This window comes from Staurois parvus, unplaced genomic scaffold (genome assembly GCF_062004578.1).
Source record: "Staurois parvus isolate SC_StPar_1 unplaced genomic scaffold, SC_StPar_1.0 ptg000116l, whole genome shotgun sequence".
NCBI lineage: Eukaryota > Metazoa > Chordata > Amphibia > Anura > Ranidae > Staurois > Staurois parvus.
In genome coordinates this window covers 1651883-1668611 of record NW_028317912.1, presented here as the reverse complement: position 1 = coordinate 1668611, position 16729 = coordinate 1651883, and the positions used below count along the sequence as shown (strand labels likewise).

At 40.4% G+C, this 16729-nt stretch overlaps 1 protein-coding gene across 1 annotated transcript in view; it reads right to left on the bottom strand.

Annotated features, from left to right (window-relative positions):
- STAG1 (STAG1 cohesin complex component) overlaps positions 1-16729 on the bottom strand; it is a 271483-nt gene that overhangs the window by 5417 nt on the left and 249337 nt on the right. The window contains exons 28-33 of the mRNA XM_089671949.1: positions 15884-16032; positions 15399-15527; positions 8683-8888; positions 8113-8290; positions 2290-2400; positions 2091-2205 (exon numbers count right to left, since the gene is read on the bottom strand). Coding sequence (XP_089528075.1) covers positions 2091-2205; positions 2290-2400; positions 8113-8290; positions 8683-8888; positions 15399-15527; positions 15884-16032 — 888 coding nt within the window. The remainder of the gene's footprint in view (positions 1-2090; positions 2206-2289; positions 2401-8112; positions 8291-8682; positions 8889-15398; positions 15528-15883; positions 16033-16729) is intronic.

The window sequence follows — 16729 nt, the reverse complement described above, 5'->3', positions numbered from 1 at the left end:
AATAACAGGGAAGCTGCCTGAATGAATGCTCAGTCTCCAATCCTATTTGCAGTTCTAATTTATGCCACTCTGACATTTCATATGGAAATACAAAGAGGGGATTTATCAAGACTGCAGCAGCTCCTGCATGGCAACCAATCAACTTCTAGCTTTCATTTTCGAAGCTTAACTGAACTTCTCATCAGCTTCTGTCTGCTCCAGCTTTGATAGATTCCTCCCATCTACTTCTATGATATATCAGGATCTATCCAATAACGCACTGCAGATGCCAAGTGCAGTAACTCATAGCAAATTAATTGTACTTTTTATCAGTGTCACGTAGCCAGAACACTGAAACAGGATTACTTAGGTTTAACAGGAAATTTAAGTAACTCATAAAGCCTAATTAAAAGTTATATTTCTCTTCTGATACTGATTTGATCAAAAATTGCAAGTCTACTCAAAATAATTTATTTATAGATGCATCACCCAGTGGCTTGTTGTATTGGAAACTCCAATAGAAAGATCTCCTTATTTGGCTTAAGTCCTTTCTTTTGACAGTTTCTATCTGCAGTGCATTCATAAAGTATTCAGACCCTATTGTTTAAATTAATTTTTTCCTCAATCTATACTCAGTAACACAAAGATTAAATGAAAACAGAATTTTAGAAATGTTTGCAAATTTATGAAAAAGGAAACACTTAAATATCACATTGGCATAAGGATTCAGACCCTTTGCAACAACACTTGAAATTTAGTTTAGGTGCCTCCCATTTCTCTTGATCATTGTGGAGATGTTTCTACACCTTAATAGAGAGCCCATCGGTAAACTAAGTTGATTGGACATGATTTGAAAAGGTACACACCTCTCTATAAAAGGCTTCACAGCTGACAATCCATACAGTATCAGAAAAAAAAAGCCATGAGGTCAAAGGAAATGCCTGCAGAGCTCAGAGACAGGGTTATTGCAAAGCACGGATCTGAGGAAGGCTACACAAAAATTTCTGCTGCACTTAAGGTTCCTAAGAGCACAGTGTCCTCCATAATTCTCAAATGGAAGAAGTTTGGCACAATCAGGACTCTTTCAGGAGCTGGTTGCCCAGAAGAACAAAGCAATGGGGAAAGAAGGGCCTTATTAAGAGAGGTGACCAAGAACCTGACAGTCACACTGAATGAGCTCCAGAAAGCCTGTGAGGAGATGGGACAAAAGTTCCACAAGGACAACCATAACTGCAGCCCTCCACTGATCTGGGCTTTATGGCAGAGTGGCTAGATGGTAGCACACCTATGGTAAATTAAATTGATCAGACATGATTTAAGGCTCACACCTCTCTATAAAAGGCCTCACAGCTGATAATGCACACTTTAAACAGAGCAAAAGCCATGAGGCCAAAGGAACTTCCTGTGGAGCTCATTTTGTAAACACCAAGTAGGCTTTCACATGTTGCAGTGAGGAGAGGCTGGAATTTCTATTTATTTATTTTAAATACTAGTAATGGCAGCAATACGTGACTTATAGTGGGACTGATTGAGTGCGATGCCGGGCCATTGGACACTTTGTGGGAAATGTCACTGACATCTCCACTGACACTAATACAGTGATCAGTGCTAATAATATACACGGTCACTGTACTAATGACACTGGCTGGGAAGGGGTTAACATCTATAGTCAACCAAGAGGTTAACTGTGTGCCTAACAATGTGCAATGTGTTTAATGTGCTGTAGGAGCTGCAAGAGTTTAATGAGAAAAAAAAAATGAATTTAAACAACTCTAGTATCAGGCTGCAACATAAATCTGTAAAAAAGTGAATGCACTCTATATTTGGTTGTTCCCACTCCTTTTACTACACTGTACATAATGTAAAATAAAAATAAAAGTGTGTCCCTTTGTGATCACCACAGCTGGCATGTAGACCCACCTAAGTATCAAAGAAACAAGTATGATGGTAAGATACTTACCAGTTAGGAAAGGGCTAGCCCTAAGAAAACACATTACATTACATATACTGCATTGCTTTTTACAGTGCAGGTAGCACATTTAGAAAAGGTATCCCTTTAGACAGGTGTTTATATCTCTGTACTGTTAATACAAAAAAAAAAGTCAACACACCAGATCAATAACCATTGTGTCCTCAAACTCCTCATTCATGTCTTCCAGCTGCCCCCGTGATGACATCATTACATCTTCAAATATAGGTTCTGCATCATCCTCCATTAGACCTCGTCTAGAAAAAACAGGTACATTATTATTATTAGAGGCAAAGGTAAATTTAGTGGCTGAACTGTACAATGGTATTCTTTTTACTTACACTCCATGCCTTACTCCACCCCGCACTTTCATATAATTCATCGCTGTTCTATCTTTCCTATTTAAGTCTTCTAGTTTCTGTTGACCCAACCAAGACATCTGCATCTGGGGACTGAAGAAAAAAATAATTACTTTAATGGTCCGTATAAAGGCCGTCTATGCGGTGAAGTCCAATAATATTATAAGCATGTACAGTATATAGTTTAGTATAAGAATGTGCATTGATAACGTTTTACTTGCCTTCCTATAGTGTTACTAAATCCACAACAGTAAAATGAGTCTGTATATGCAGTAATGCATGATATGGAACCTAACGGGTTAATCCTCTGCATTGTGTAAACACTTTCAGTATCCCTCTCTTATCTCCTGATAAGACGTATGATGTAGAGACACTATGCACATGCTCAGTTTGGTGTGTATTGCTAGAAGGTTGTTTTTCCCCCCCTTTGGATGAGTGCACGTGATTAGCACACAGCCAATTAGCACTGTCCAGATAGAGGTCAGGGGTTCTGCATTCTCCTAGAACAGAAAGAAACCTCCTCCTACAAGCTTTAACCAGTGCTCTGCTGAACACTGATAGAAGTCACAAGACTGCTCTAACTACTGATGAGAAAAGTATTTAGCAGTTTATATTTACTAAAATAATAGCATTTCCACATTCTGTGTACTGTGGGAGAGTAAATAGAGAGAATGCAGGGTCCGGGGTTTAGTAACACTTTAAGGTCTAGAAAAAGTCAACACAAATTAGTTTAGTAACTTTTTTCTATTTTAACTGCTTAAGGCCCGCCCACAGTACTTTTACTGCTGCAGGGTGGGCCCTCTGTGCAAAATTATGGGGGGGTGTTGCGGAGAGCGTGAAATGCGCAACCGCCATACCCGCACCGCCGATTGCGGCCCTGGGTGTCAGACACCTGGTCCCGGCCGGTAATTACCCGCCAGCGCTTGGTGATTACCAGCAAACACTACAATGCAGCCCTCCTCCCTGTCAGTTTGGGCACACTGATCGAGATGGCTGAGCACAGCCATCTAGATCAGTGTGCTTTACAGTGACGCACACCCCCCCCCCCCCGCCCCCTAGTAAAACACTCCCATCACACAGTTAACAGTTTGATTGCCCCCAAATGTTAACCCCTTCCCGCCCAGTGCCATTAGTAGTGTCAGTGCTTTTTTTTTGTTGTGCACTGATCACTGTACTGGTGTCACTGGGGATGTCAGTGACACCAAGTCAGTTCCCCTCAGTGTCAGAGTGCCCACTGCAGTCCTGCTATAAGTCACTGATCGTCGTCATAATTAATATTTAAAAAAAAAAAATCCCAGTATCTATACCGCCATTTGTAAACGCTATAACTTTCACATAAACCAATTAATTTACACGTATTGGGATTTTTTTGTTAGCAAAGACATGTCACAGAATACATTTTGGCCTAAATTTATGACGAAATTTGATTTTCTAAAATTTTTCTACTGGACATGTTTTATAGCAAAAAGTCCAAAATATTGTTTTCTTCTTAAAATTGTTGATTTTTATATCATAGCACAAAAAATAAAAAATGCACAGGCAATCAAATACCACCTAAAGAAAGCTCAATTTGTGGGAAAGTAAGAACGTAAATTTAACTTGGGTGCAGCATTGCATGACCGCGCAATTGTCAGTTAAAGTAACACAGCGCCGTAACGCAAAACGCTTCTGTAACTTCTTCCTGACCGCCCTATAGCAGAAATACTGCTACAGGGCGGCACGGGTGAGCAAAATAATGTATATATAAGCGATTCACACTCCCGTGGTTTTCATGCCCCTCCCAGATAGCGTCAGATTGCCCGCTAGTACACCAGTAATCACATTTAACTCCTTGATTGCCAGGAACACGCTGTTTTTTTTGGAGCTGTTTTTTCACAGAAGATCTGTATGTATTGAAGCAATTTATTGCCACCAACCCAAATCTTGCCAGACCATTCGCATGGAAACCCATTACAGTTTCCAAATTTTAATTTTTTTTGGACCTTACCCTCAACATGGGCATTACTAAAAAAAAAATGAATTGCGGCTGTATTGGTCCACAGACCCGATTCATCATATGCCCGTGTTCTCTGCTGCCATGGCCAGGCATAAGAGTATAGTGTGTTTTATGCATTTCAACGACAATACACTGTTTTCCTCAGGGTGACCCTGAATTTGACTGGCTCCACAAAATTCAGCCCCTCGTAAATCACCTTAACCAAAAATTTGCAGATGTCTATACTCCCCAGCAAAAAATCTGCGTTGATGAGTCCCTCATTAATTTTTCTGGCCGCCTTGCATTCAAACAATTTCTCTCCAGCAAGCGTGCCAGATATGGGGTCAAGATGTAGAAGACCTGTGAGAGGACAACAGGCTATACATATAAGTTTCGGATTTATAAGGGAAGAGAGTCACATGGAGCCCCCCAGATGCCCAGACTACATGGGAAGTAGTGGCAAGATAGTGTGGCTTGGTGTCATCCTTTTTCCATATTGGGTACCACTTATACGTGGACAATTTTTATTCAAACGTGCCACTATTTAGACATTTGTACAATCTTGGAATTGGCGCATGTGACATCGTGCAAACTAATGTGTGCCCACCATTAGAAGTGGACATACCACACACTTTTTCTGGCAGAGATTTCTTCTTTTTCATTCAGCCCACAGGCTGCATAAAAAAAAATAAAAAAAAAGAATATAGCATATTTACCAAACAAGGACCAGCGATGTACTGGTACATCACTGGACTTTGAATGGTTATACCAGGATGATGCCTACAGCTACAGGTATCATCCTGGTATCGTTTTTATTCAGCCGGCAATCGGCTTTCATATAAAAGCAATCCTAGTGGCTGATTAGCTGCAGGATTGCTTTTACAAGCAGTGGGAGACTATGCCCCCCTCCCCCTTCCATGGCCTTCTCCGGCAGTCCCGTGCCATTGGGGAACCTGAGAATGCAGCCGGTGTTTTTGCCAGATGACCATAGAGCTTATTGGAGACCAGAATGGTGCCAAGTCTAAGAAATCAGAAGCTACAAGCATTTCATCGCTTCAGTTTCGCAGAATATAAACAGCGCCATTTGTAAATTGGGAAAGCATCTGATCACAACGATCTTGGTGAGATTGGATAATGTAAGGGCAGAGGAGATATCTAGAGTCTGAGAGACCCCAGATTTCTCAAAAAAGAATATATGACAATGCACATTGAAGTTATAGGGGATTTGCATTCCTTGTGTTGGCATTAAAAGTGATAAAAATGAAAAAAAAAAAAAAAAAAAAAAAAAAAAAGGGACAGTGTAAAAATAATAGCAATAATAATAATTAAAAAAAAAGCACCCTCGCCCCCGAGCGTTGACCCTATGCGAGTATGTAAACAGCGGTTGCACCATGCATGTGAGGTATCGTCGCGAACTTCAGATCAAGGGCAGTAATTCTAGCATTAGACCTCCTCTGTAAAATCTAAAATGGTAGCTTTTAAAGCATTGCCTATGGATATTAAAAATGTATGCAGTATGTCGCCATCACACAAGGCATGCACAGTTTTAAAGCATGTCATGTTTGGTATCTATTTATTCGGCATACCATCATCTTTTATCAAATAATTGCCCAACATATTGTGTTTTTGTGCATTAAAAGTAAAAAAAAGTTTATTTTTTTCAAAACAAATTTGCGTTTGAAAAATTGCAGTGCGAGTACTATTTGACATAGAAAAAAATTGCAGCACCCACCATTTTATTCACTAGCGTGTCTGCTTTAAAAAAATATATAATGTTTGGGGGTTCCAAGTAATTTCCTAGCAAAAAATACTGATTTTTTTTCCATGGGAACAAAAATTGTCAGAAAAAAAACTTGGTCTTCAGGTGGTTAGAAGAGTGAATGATGTGTGGAATAAACTTCTAATGCTGGGCATAAAATGCCCCCACCCCCCCCAAAACGACCCCTTTTTGGAAAGTAGACATCCCAACCTATTTGCTGAGAGGCATGTTGCGTCAATAGAAGAATTTCTTTTTTTACCACAAGTTTTTGGAAAATGACAAAAATTCTTTTTATTTATTTTTAACACAAAATTGTCACTTAAATGATTTATTGCTCATACATGTCATGGGTATATGTGGAATTACTCTCAAAAATACATTCTGCTACGTCTCCCAAGTATGGGGGTAACACATGTGAGAGACTTTTTTGGCAGTCTAGCTAAGTACAGGACCCCAAAATCCAATAAGAACCTTCAGGCTTTTAAAGGGCTTTACAATTCCTGACTACCTGTCACAGTTTCAGAGGCCCTGAAATGTCAGGATAGCACCAAACCCCCCCCAAATTACCCCTTTTTGGAAAGTAGACACCCCAAGGAATTTGATAAGAAGCATGGTAAGTATTTTGCAGATTTTTTTTTATATTTCAAAACCTTGTGAGAAAAAATGAGATCTGCAAAATACTCACCTCTTTTTAAATTCCTTGGGGTGTCTACTTTCCAAAAAGGGGTCATTTGGGGGGGGGGGGGGGGGGGTTGAGGCTATTCTGGCTTTTCAGGACCTCAGAAACTGTGATAGGTAGTGAGGAAGTGAAATGAGGAAGTTACGCACCTTCAGGTTTTCAATGTGGTCATTGGATTTCAGGCTCCTTCCTGTATGTGGCTAGGCTCCCAAAAAGTCTCATATATGTGGTATCCCCATACCCGGTAGAAGTAGCAGAATGTATTTTGGGGTGTAATACAACATAAACCCTTGGCTTGTGTGAGAAATATAAAATTTAAATGACAACTTTGTAAAAAAAAAAAAAAAAAATCTTCCATGGACTCAATATGCCTTTCAGCAGATAGCTTAGGGTGTGTACTTTCCAAAAAAGGGTCATTTGGGGGTGTTTGTACTATCCTGGTATTTTAACACCTCAAGAAATGCGATAGGCAGTCAGAAAGTAAAAGCTGTGTAAATTCCATTATCCATACCATAGTTTGTAGATGCTATAACTTTCACACAAACCAATCAATATACATTTATTGGGATTTTTTTTTAACCAAAAGCATGTCACAGAATACATTTTGGCCTAAATTTATGACATTTGAGTTTTTTGGATATTTTTTATGACAGAAATGAGAAAATATAATTTTTTTCCCCAAAACGTTTTTGTTTATAGCGCCAAAAATAAAAAGCGCACATGTAATCAAATACCACCGAAAGAAATCTCTATTTGTGTGAAAAAGGACGTAAATTTAATTTATGTACCATATTGCATGAATGCGCAATTGTCAGTTAAACTAGTGCAGTGCTGTATAGCAAAAAAAATTGCGTTAATTGCAGTATCTATACCATAGTTTGTAGACACTATAACTTTCACACAAAGCAATCAATATACACTTATTGGGATTTTTTTTTTTACCAAAAACGTGTAGCAGAATACATTTTGGCCTAAATTTATAACTAACTTTGAGTTTACTATTTATTTTTTATAGCCGAAAGTAAAAAATATAGTTTTTCTTCAAAATTTTCGGTATTTTTTTCTTTACGGAGGGAAAAATAAAAACCGCACAGATGATCAAATACCCCGAAAGAAAGCTCTATTTGTGCTAAAAATACAGGACGTAAATTTAGTTTGGGTACAGCATTGCATGACCGCGCAATTGTCAGCTGAAATAGTGCAGCGCCGAATAGCAAAAAGAGGCCTGGTCATTAAGGGGGGTCAATCCTCGGGATGGAAAGTGGTTAAAGACCTCTTTTAGGAAACAATAGCAGTGAAGACTATATGTATTCTGGTGTATTACAAAGCAGAGAATCACTGTAGGATAACAAGTGAACACATTGCACACAGAAGTAAACCACAGCTTTGTACTTGTGTAAGAAGTCTGGCTCTGAACCATGTTCTGACTCCTGCTCCGGCATCTGTTCTTGCATTTGCCTGGGAGGGTTTTCCCTAAGTACTGTTGATGTCAGTTGTGGGGTGGTAAGTGCTCCTGGAGTTTGGATAGTGTCATTCCTGGTTACCCAAGAGTTGTCAATGGTGCTCTCCTCTGAAAAGCATGGAAGCAGTGGTAGAAAATAAAAATATAAGTGCTTGTCAGTATAAAGGACACCACATCCAGGTATACATTATACATCCAACAAAAATAAACTAGATTACACAAAACACACAGTCATTTAAATGGTCCAGTACAATGATATATAGTAACCCACAAGCAAACATGTCAAATCAACCTGGGTTTGGCATACTCTGACCAATGAAAAATTGATATCCAATTAACTTCTATGAGTTGCTGCAAATTACTTTAACTGACAATCTTATCGAAAAAGCATAAATAGTTTAGAAGCTAAACTTCAGCAAGCTTACCTAATCCATATGTGAAAACCTATTAAATGAGCAATGTAAATAAGGGTCTACCGTTTCATGCCTTTAAGTGCTCACCTTCAACTCTCTTTTTGTGCAGGGGAGGCCGGCCCTTCTTACTTCTTACAGAGGAGCCTTTGCTGTTACTACCTCCACTGTTCACAGACAGCCGGTCCTCATCGCCACCTGTCACCAGTGAGTTCCTATAGGAAATAAGTGGCAGCCAAACATCTTCCCTTCTCTCCATCATTTGTTCTGTCAGGAATTTCTCCAGATAGGAGTGCCTAAGTAAAGAAAAAAGGATTACCAGGTGATGCTCAGGCCAAGTTCTGGGAACATTTTTTATAGAAGGAAAGGGTAGTGAGGGAATGGAAGAAAATGTGACAGCAATAAGAATTTCTTAGACAAAAATATAGGATTTTTGTACTCTCTGAAGAGGAGTCCATTGGGGGCACATAAATGTTTGCCATTCCTAGTTCCTTCATTTGAATTGCAGCAACAATCCAATTACATGTTTTTTAAATAAGACATTTACGTTTTCATCTCATACCTTAGTTTAGACCCAGTGATATAATCACTGTGGCTCTGTGTTTCTCAATGCAAGGCAGGCAGATCATGGCTGCTGGGAGGCGTTGAACCTAAGTAATAAACAGCAGACCACCCTAGGTAAAGTCCACATGCTGAGCCTCCATGACTGAAAGTACTGAAACCCTATTAATGAAATGGATGGTAAGACAGGGTAAGAAAGGGTTGGATGATTCTGGATAGTCTCCAGCCGGGAAAGGAGGCAGACTTTGACCTTACTGCAGCTTTAAGTGCACACTGTGAGAAGCTCAGTGTACAGTGAATCATAGAAAACAATTTCTGAAAAGAAGAAAAACCAGCACAACTGGGTAAGTTTGAAGGTAAACCTAGAATTCAACTCTAAACCTTCAGCTTATACTGGTGCTTAAAGGGGACTGTACATTGGAAAGCAACAAAATGCAGGCCAGCCCAGGGTATTACCCTTCCCACTACCAGCATGCCTCAAATTTTGAAACAAAGCAGTACTACAAATATGATCATGAACAGAAAGGGATGTAACCTGGGTCTGTTCATGGACTGCAGGGAAATAATTTTACAGTGGGTGCAAGTCTTAAACCTTGGGCACACACAAAAGCAGTCTGAGGGATGGGGAACACAGAAATCAACAGCTAAAAAGGGCCAATGTAAAAGAGAAAAGGGGAACAGCCTGCCACTCAAAGAGCTGCCTGAAGGACCATACATCCAAAACTGGCATCAGATGAGGCAGAAAACTTTCACCTGGTAGAACTAAAGAGAATCTGTTCCCAGAAGACCAGGTGAAACACCGCAAATCTGTGAAACTGTCAAATCTGATGCCGAAAAGACCAAGAGGTGCTCACTGTCCTAACGGATTGAGCCTGAATTGGAAAACAAGGAACCTGATCATTAAGACCATACAGTGCCTTGAAAAAGTATTCATACCCCTTGAAATTTTCCACATTTTGTCATGTTACAACCAAAAATGTAAATGTATTTTATTGGGATTTTATGTGATAGACCAACACAAAGTGGCACATAATTGTGAAGTGGAAGGAAAATGAGATAATAATTTGAAAACCATTTCTCAAGTGTGGTGTGCACTTGTATTCAGCCCCCGAGTCAATACTTTGTAGAACCACCTTTCATTGCAATTACAGCTGCAGGACTTTTGGGGATGTCTCTACCAGCTTTGCACATCTAGAGAGTGAAAATTGTATTCATTCTTCTTTGCAAAATAGCTCAAGCTCTGTCAGACTGGATGGAGAGCGTTTGTGAACAGCAATTTTCAAGCCTTGCCACAGATTCTCAATTGGATTTTGGTCTGGACTTTGACTGGGCCATTCTAATAAATGAATATGCTTTTGATCTGAACCATTCCCTTGTAGCTCTGGCTGTATGTTTAGGGTCATTGTCCGGCTGGAAGGTGAACTTCCGCCCCAATCTCAAGTCTTTTGCAAACTCTAACAGGTTTTCTTCTAAGATTGCCCTGTATTTGGCTCCATCCATCTTCTCATCAACTCTAACCAGCTTCCCTGTCCCTGCTGAAGAAAAGCAGCCCCACAATATGATGCTGCCACCACCAGGTTTCACGGTGGGGATGGTGTGTTTAGGGTGATGTGCAGTGTCAGTTTTCCGCCACACATAGCGTTTTACTTTTAGGCCAAAAAGTTACATTTTGGTCTTATCTGACCAGAGCACCTTCTTCCACGTTTGCTGTGTCCCCCATATGGCTTCTCGCAAACTGCAAATGGGACTTCTTATGGCTTTCTTTCAAATAATGACTTTTTTCTTGCCACTCTTCCATAAAGGCCAGATTTGTGGAGTGCACAACTAATAGTTGTCCTGTGGACAGATTCTCCCACCTGAGCTGTGGATCTCTGCAGCTCCTCCAGAGTTACCATGGGCCTCTTGGCTACTTCGCTGATTAATGTTCTCCCTGCCCGGCCTGTTAGTTTAGATGAATGGTCATGTCTTGGTAGGTTTGCAGTTGTGCCATACTCTTTCCATTTTCAGATGATGGATTGAACAATGCTATGTGATATGTTCAAAACTTCAGATTTTTTTTTTTTTTTTTTTTTATAACCTCACCCTGCTTTAAACGTCTCCAAAACGTTATCCCTGACCTGTCTAGTGTGTTCCTTGGCCTTGATAATGCAGTTTGTTCCTTAATGTTCTCTAACAAACCTCTGAGGGTTTCACAGAACAGCTATATTTATACCGAGATTAAATTACACACAGGTGGACTCTATTTACTAATTAGGTGACTTCTGAAGGCAATTGGTTCCACTAGATATTAGTTAGAGGTATCAGAGTAAAGGGGGCTGAATACAAACGTATACCACACTTTTCAGATATTTACTTGTAAAAATTTGTGAAAACCATTTATCATTTTCCTCTTCACAATTATGTGCCACTTTGTGTTGCTCTATCACATAAAATTCCAATGAGATACATTTAAAGTTTTTGGTTGTAACATGACAAAATGTATTCAAGGGGTATGAATACTTTTTCAAGGCACTGTGTAAGTCTAAATGATGCTCTGTCTGAACCACATAGATATGATCAAACAAGAAACTGATGCATCCTTGCTGGGTTCATCCTGAATGACAATATGGGAATTATTTTTTTTTTGAAGAAAGCAGTGGCTGAAAAACTCACATAGCCTAAAATACATCCAAACAATGCAGGGAAACTTCCTTTAGCGAACTGGATCAAGAAAAAGGGATAGAAGAACAATGTTCTGGTGGGGGTGGAAAGCGGAGACAACTGTCCTGAGATTGGAGTGGGGATCGTCTCTGATGGGTTCTAACAGGGGCTTCTGAAGCGCCTAAAGAACAAGATTCATCCCTGGAGTAAGATCTCTTAGACTCACAACTTGCAAAGCACAACTTCCATGTTTGATGATAGACTTTTCAGGCAAAGGACTTCCTACCCTTGAGCACTGTAGTAATCAGACTCAGAAATGCTCCTGTCCCTAAGAACAGGGCTTCATCAGCCATGCCTTTAAAGCCTTCCACAGAAAAGCAGGGACTTGGGACAGCAGATCCAGACAGTCTAGCAGAGCGTGTGCGAGAAGTCATACCAACTCAACTTACCACTACAGCATCCACTACTTTCTGATTGCATACAAACCTGCTCAGTGTATCATTAGGCCTAGAGATCCACATCTGGTATCCCCCAACCACAGCACAGATCCTGCAACACTTCTGGGTGCAACGATCACTCTTGATGCCAGACGCTGTCGGCTGAGGAAATCTGCCTGCCAATTTCAATGCCAGGCATGTAAATGGCTGACAAGGCTGGAATACAAAGTTCCACACAGGACAGGACCTGCTCAAGCTTTCTCGCAGCAGCAAGACAATGATGACTGATGTACACCACTGATGTGGTGTTTTCAGGCTGGATTAAAATTGAATAGGCCCACTCAAAACTGAAGGGACAGCCCTAGCACCCACAGGTCAAAATGTTGATCAGAAGACCAGATTTCTCAGATGATCAAGTAGTCTGCCCCAATATAGTGCCTAGGACATCCACCAGGTAGAATGTGGAAAACATGTTAACAGAAGACCAGATGGCAGCCTTGAAAATCTGGTAAACAGTTGTCAGATGCCGAAATGCCCAAGAGGCATTCACAGATCTAGTACTATGTACTCAGAAATGAACAAAATCTTTTCCTTAAGACCACAGACTTGGATAATGGTCTGGCTGAGCCACAGAGAAATGGTGGAACAAGAAACTGGCTCACCTTTAGGGGAACCAACAAGAATGACAGCCAGTCTTTCTGGAGGAAGTGGTGGCAAAGAGAAAAACTTTTGGAGCCCAATTTACACCCAGGAAATGCAGCCACATTCTTTCTGATGAACTGGAGCCCAACAGAGGGATGAAAGAACAATGTTGAGGTAAAAGGATGAAAACTACCTTGGGTAGGAAGCTCTAGGTCCCAACACCACTTTGTTCCTGTGCTTTACAGGATAAGGCTGCCAACTTAGACACTTGCCTTGCAGAGATTATGGCTACAAGAAAACCACCATGAGTTAATTATGTCTTATGTGTTTGCTGATAGACCTTGCCAGAAGTAGGCTTCTCAGGCTTTAGCATCGCAGAAAGAACCAACACAAGGATGACCATTTTTGAGAACTTGTGCTTCAGTGGCCTAAAAGCAGTAACTGTAAAGCAGAACGGTAAACTGGCCCTTGAGAATGAAGATTTAAACTTGCACAGTTTTCTTGTCTTGTCTAAGGAGCTTGGAAGAAAGCCTGCAGAGATCAGGGCAAATGCTGAAGCAATGCCATTGCTCTGGCCTGGAAAGCACACTGAAGCTAAAAGTTAACAGGACATAGTGCCTGGAAAGTGCCACAAGCATAACACAGTGTCCAAAGGTTACTTTCGGGCTAGTCCCAAAATATCTAGTCCAGTTAGGCCTAAGTACAGAGCTGCAAATCAGGCTTAGGAAAGGCTGACCCAGACTATGTAGAGATCTGTCCAAATAGCAGTGTAACAGAATTTTGATTGAAGAAAATTAAATCTAAGAAAAAGCAACTAGCAAAAAAGTTCTCAGCGTAGGTGAAGGAAATTCCTCCTCCTTGGACACAAAAACTGAGGCTTGTTGGGAAGAGGGAGGTATCTGGCTAACCTACAGATTGTTTGCCAGTGTTCAAATCCTCTTGTAGGTGGAAGCATAAACCAACAATATATGACTTCCTGTGTCGCCTCAACGGATGAGATGGAAATGTATTCTAGAAAGGGCCTCCAACCATTTATCAGTGGGGTTTCTGGATGTTTTGGCATTATACACCAATATGGTAGCTGCCTTATTAAGGTAAGAAATCTACAATAGGAACAGAGAACTTTTAACAAAGTCCTAATCAAATGTGTAAAAGAATTGTAAGTCCTTAGTGGGAGGAAAATAGCCTATCAGGTAATTTCCTGTCCATGTACAGAAACACAGAAAAGCAGGCACAAAGGAAAGGTCTTCACAGCCTTAGGAGCCTTGTAAGACTCAAAGTTGGAAACTGCACTGGTAGAAGCAAAAGGATGGTCCATCAGCTTCAAAGGGGTGTATACTACCATCAGTGAGAGCCAAAACAATCTCGTAATTTAGGAGGAATAGCACTGGACTGCAACTTCTTAGGAAAATGCTCATCAGACATGGATTTAAATGATTCAGTTACACAGAGTTTCACAGCAACTGATGGCTCAGATGCTGCAGGTTAATCAGATCAGAGAATATGCAGGGAAAGGAACTGTGGCATGCTTGCAGCCTTTGCAGTCAGTTTGAAAATAACTCGGCAGCTTGGGTCAGCTGAGAGGGCAGAGGACCCAGATACTCCCCGAGGGAACCAAATAGGACTTTAATGGGGGGATAGGCTCCAAAATCAGAAATCAGTATGATTCCAGGCAACAGACGTCACCATTATCAGAGGGTGCACTGTAAGCAGTCCCTGACCTATAAGTGGAGGGCATGTATGTGGTACAGCAGGACAACAGAAATGCTTCCCCCCTTTCCTGTCTAAATCAAAATTCAGCCACAGTGCAGAGGGAAACGTAGAGGCTCAAACTAAAAGGCAAGGCATAGAATAATCAAAAAACCCAGGCAGCTGGTACCAGTGACACCCTTCATTGGCTCTGTATGGTGGGAAAGAGTGAAACATGACACTCCACCCAGAGGAATGAAGACAACCCTCTATTTCTGAGCATTAAACTCCCCTCCTGCAAAATGGGCGGTAAACAAGGCAATAATGGCACCCAGTGACCAATACAAGAGCAGGAACTCTGAGTACCTATTTTAAAGGAAGTCTTCAGAGACTGAGTCTTTAGAAAAGGGGCAAGAACAGAGTTAATGCCAGGGAATCTGAGCTTGGAAAGTGCTGTGCAGATAACTGAACCAGAAACACTCAAGAAAAAGCACACACAGGAAGGCAGTTTATCCTGGGCAAGCCTTCAGGGTTTTGCCAGTGCCCAATGATGTTTGGGAAAATATGGAATTATTGGGTTTCTAGTCCACTTACTTTAGTTTCTCTAGATTAGGGATATTAAGATTTGAATGCTGCTTGTCTGTTTTGCAGACTTCTCACTCAATTTGGTTCACTGTACCTTATATAGCCCCTGACTTTTTCACTAATGTTATGCAATAATAAGACCATTATTAGTGTATGTTTTTTATTGTCTTCATTTGAAAACTGATAAATGTCTCTTAAAAACACAAACAAAAAAAAAACCAGTAGAAATTAAAACCCTCATGTGATACTTACACTGTTTTCTTGTCTTGTCGAAGGAGCTTGGAAGAAAACTCGCTCAATACTTCCAGGAAGGCAAGATTTAGAGGGGGGTACTCAATACCTTTGGGATTCTGGTATTTGAAAGCAAACTCTATACCATCTCTGTGGGAACAAAAAAAAAAAAACACAATTGTATATCCTGGGATAAAGCACCAACTAAAAATGATTCTCTTTGAATATGGGAGTCTGCTACTACAAAATGAAATCAATGATTTCTAGGAATGACCAATTAAAGGAATATATAAGTTGCATGCAATCTAATTAAATGCCTTTAAAACACGAGTAATGTAACAAAATATGAGAGCATTAAGCACATCGAAGAGAAACAAACTCCTTATACAACAATTTAATTAGTACAGGTCAGAGAGCTTTAACAGCTATTTAAATTCTCATTAAGAAGCACAATTAACTTAGTACAGCTAACTTCACAAATGGGAACAGTCAAGTCTGTCACTTACTTATGTAATGTGGCCACAGCTTCTCTGGTCTTTATCTGATCCAGTCCAAAGGTAAGTGCAAACCTTCGTGCCAGCTCCTTAATACCACTAACGTGAGCAGACGTCCGGTCCAGATTGGGGCCTTGCTCCTGCACCAGCTCATTAAACAGCTGGAAGGATAAAAAAGACAAACATAATCAACAGTTTAGTTTACAGTAGGCTATGAAACATCTGCATGTGTTAAAAGTGAAAAGTGTCAGTAATTCTTTAACCCCTAACCCCTTGAGCTTGCTCTTTCTGGGATTTTGAAAGCCGGAGGCCAGTAGGCAGGCTCCTGATTATGTTATAGCTGTGGTTGGCTTTCCCAGTGGTCACATAATTGGAAGCCCATTCTACCAACTCCCAACTGTAAACAGTGTCCAATAGCTGTTGATGAGAGCTCAGAACGTTGTGAATTTCACCGTTGCCTGTACTAATTGAACTGTAAATATAAACTCATTAGCCAAGCAATTTCTTACTAGGGATGAGTGGGCGATATAATTGAACTTGACTCGGCTAAAAAAAAACCCAGCATTTCTGTCACTGAAATGTATTGAGGTTTGCCTCAAATTTTAAGCCATGCACAATGGTAGGCAGCATTAGCTTTAAAACCCCCTCCCCCCAAAAAAAACAAAGCCCTTGGAATAATTAGCACATTGATCAATGGCTGTCATGACAGCTGACGCTTATTTCTTTCTAGGTGTATTTGATATGTACAAAGGAATACTTTTCAAAAAAACACGTTCATGGTAGTTTAACTTGGGAGCCTTTTAAAGTCCATTGCATCCGGAAAAAAAAAACAAAAACAAAAAAAAAACCACACACACA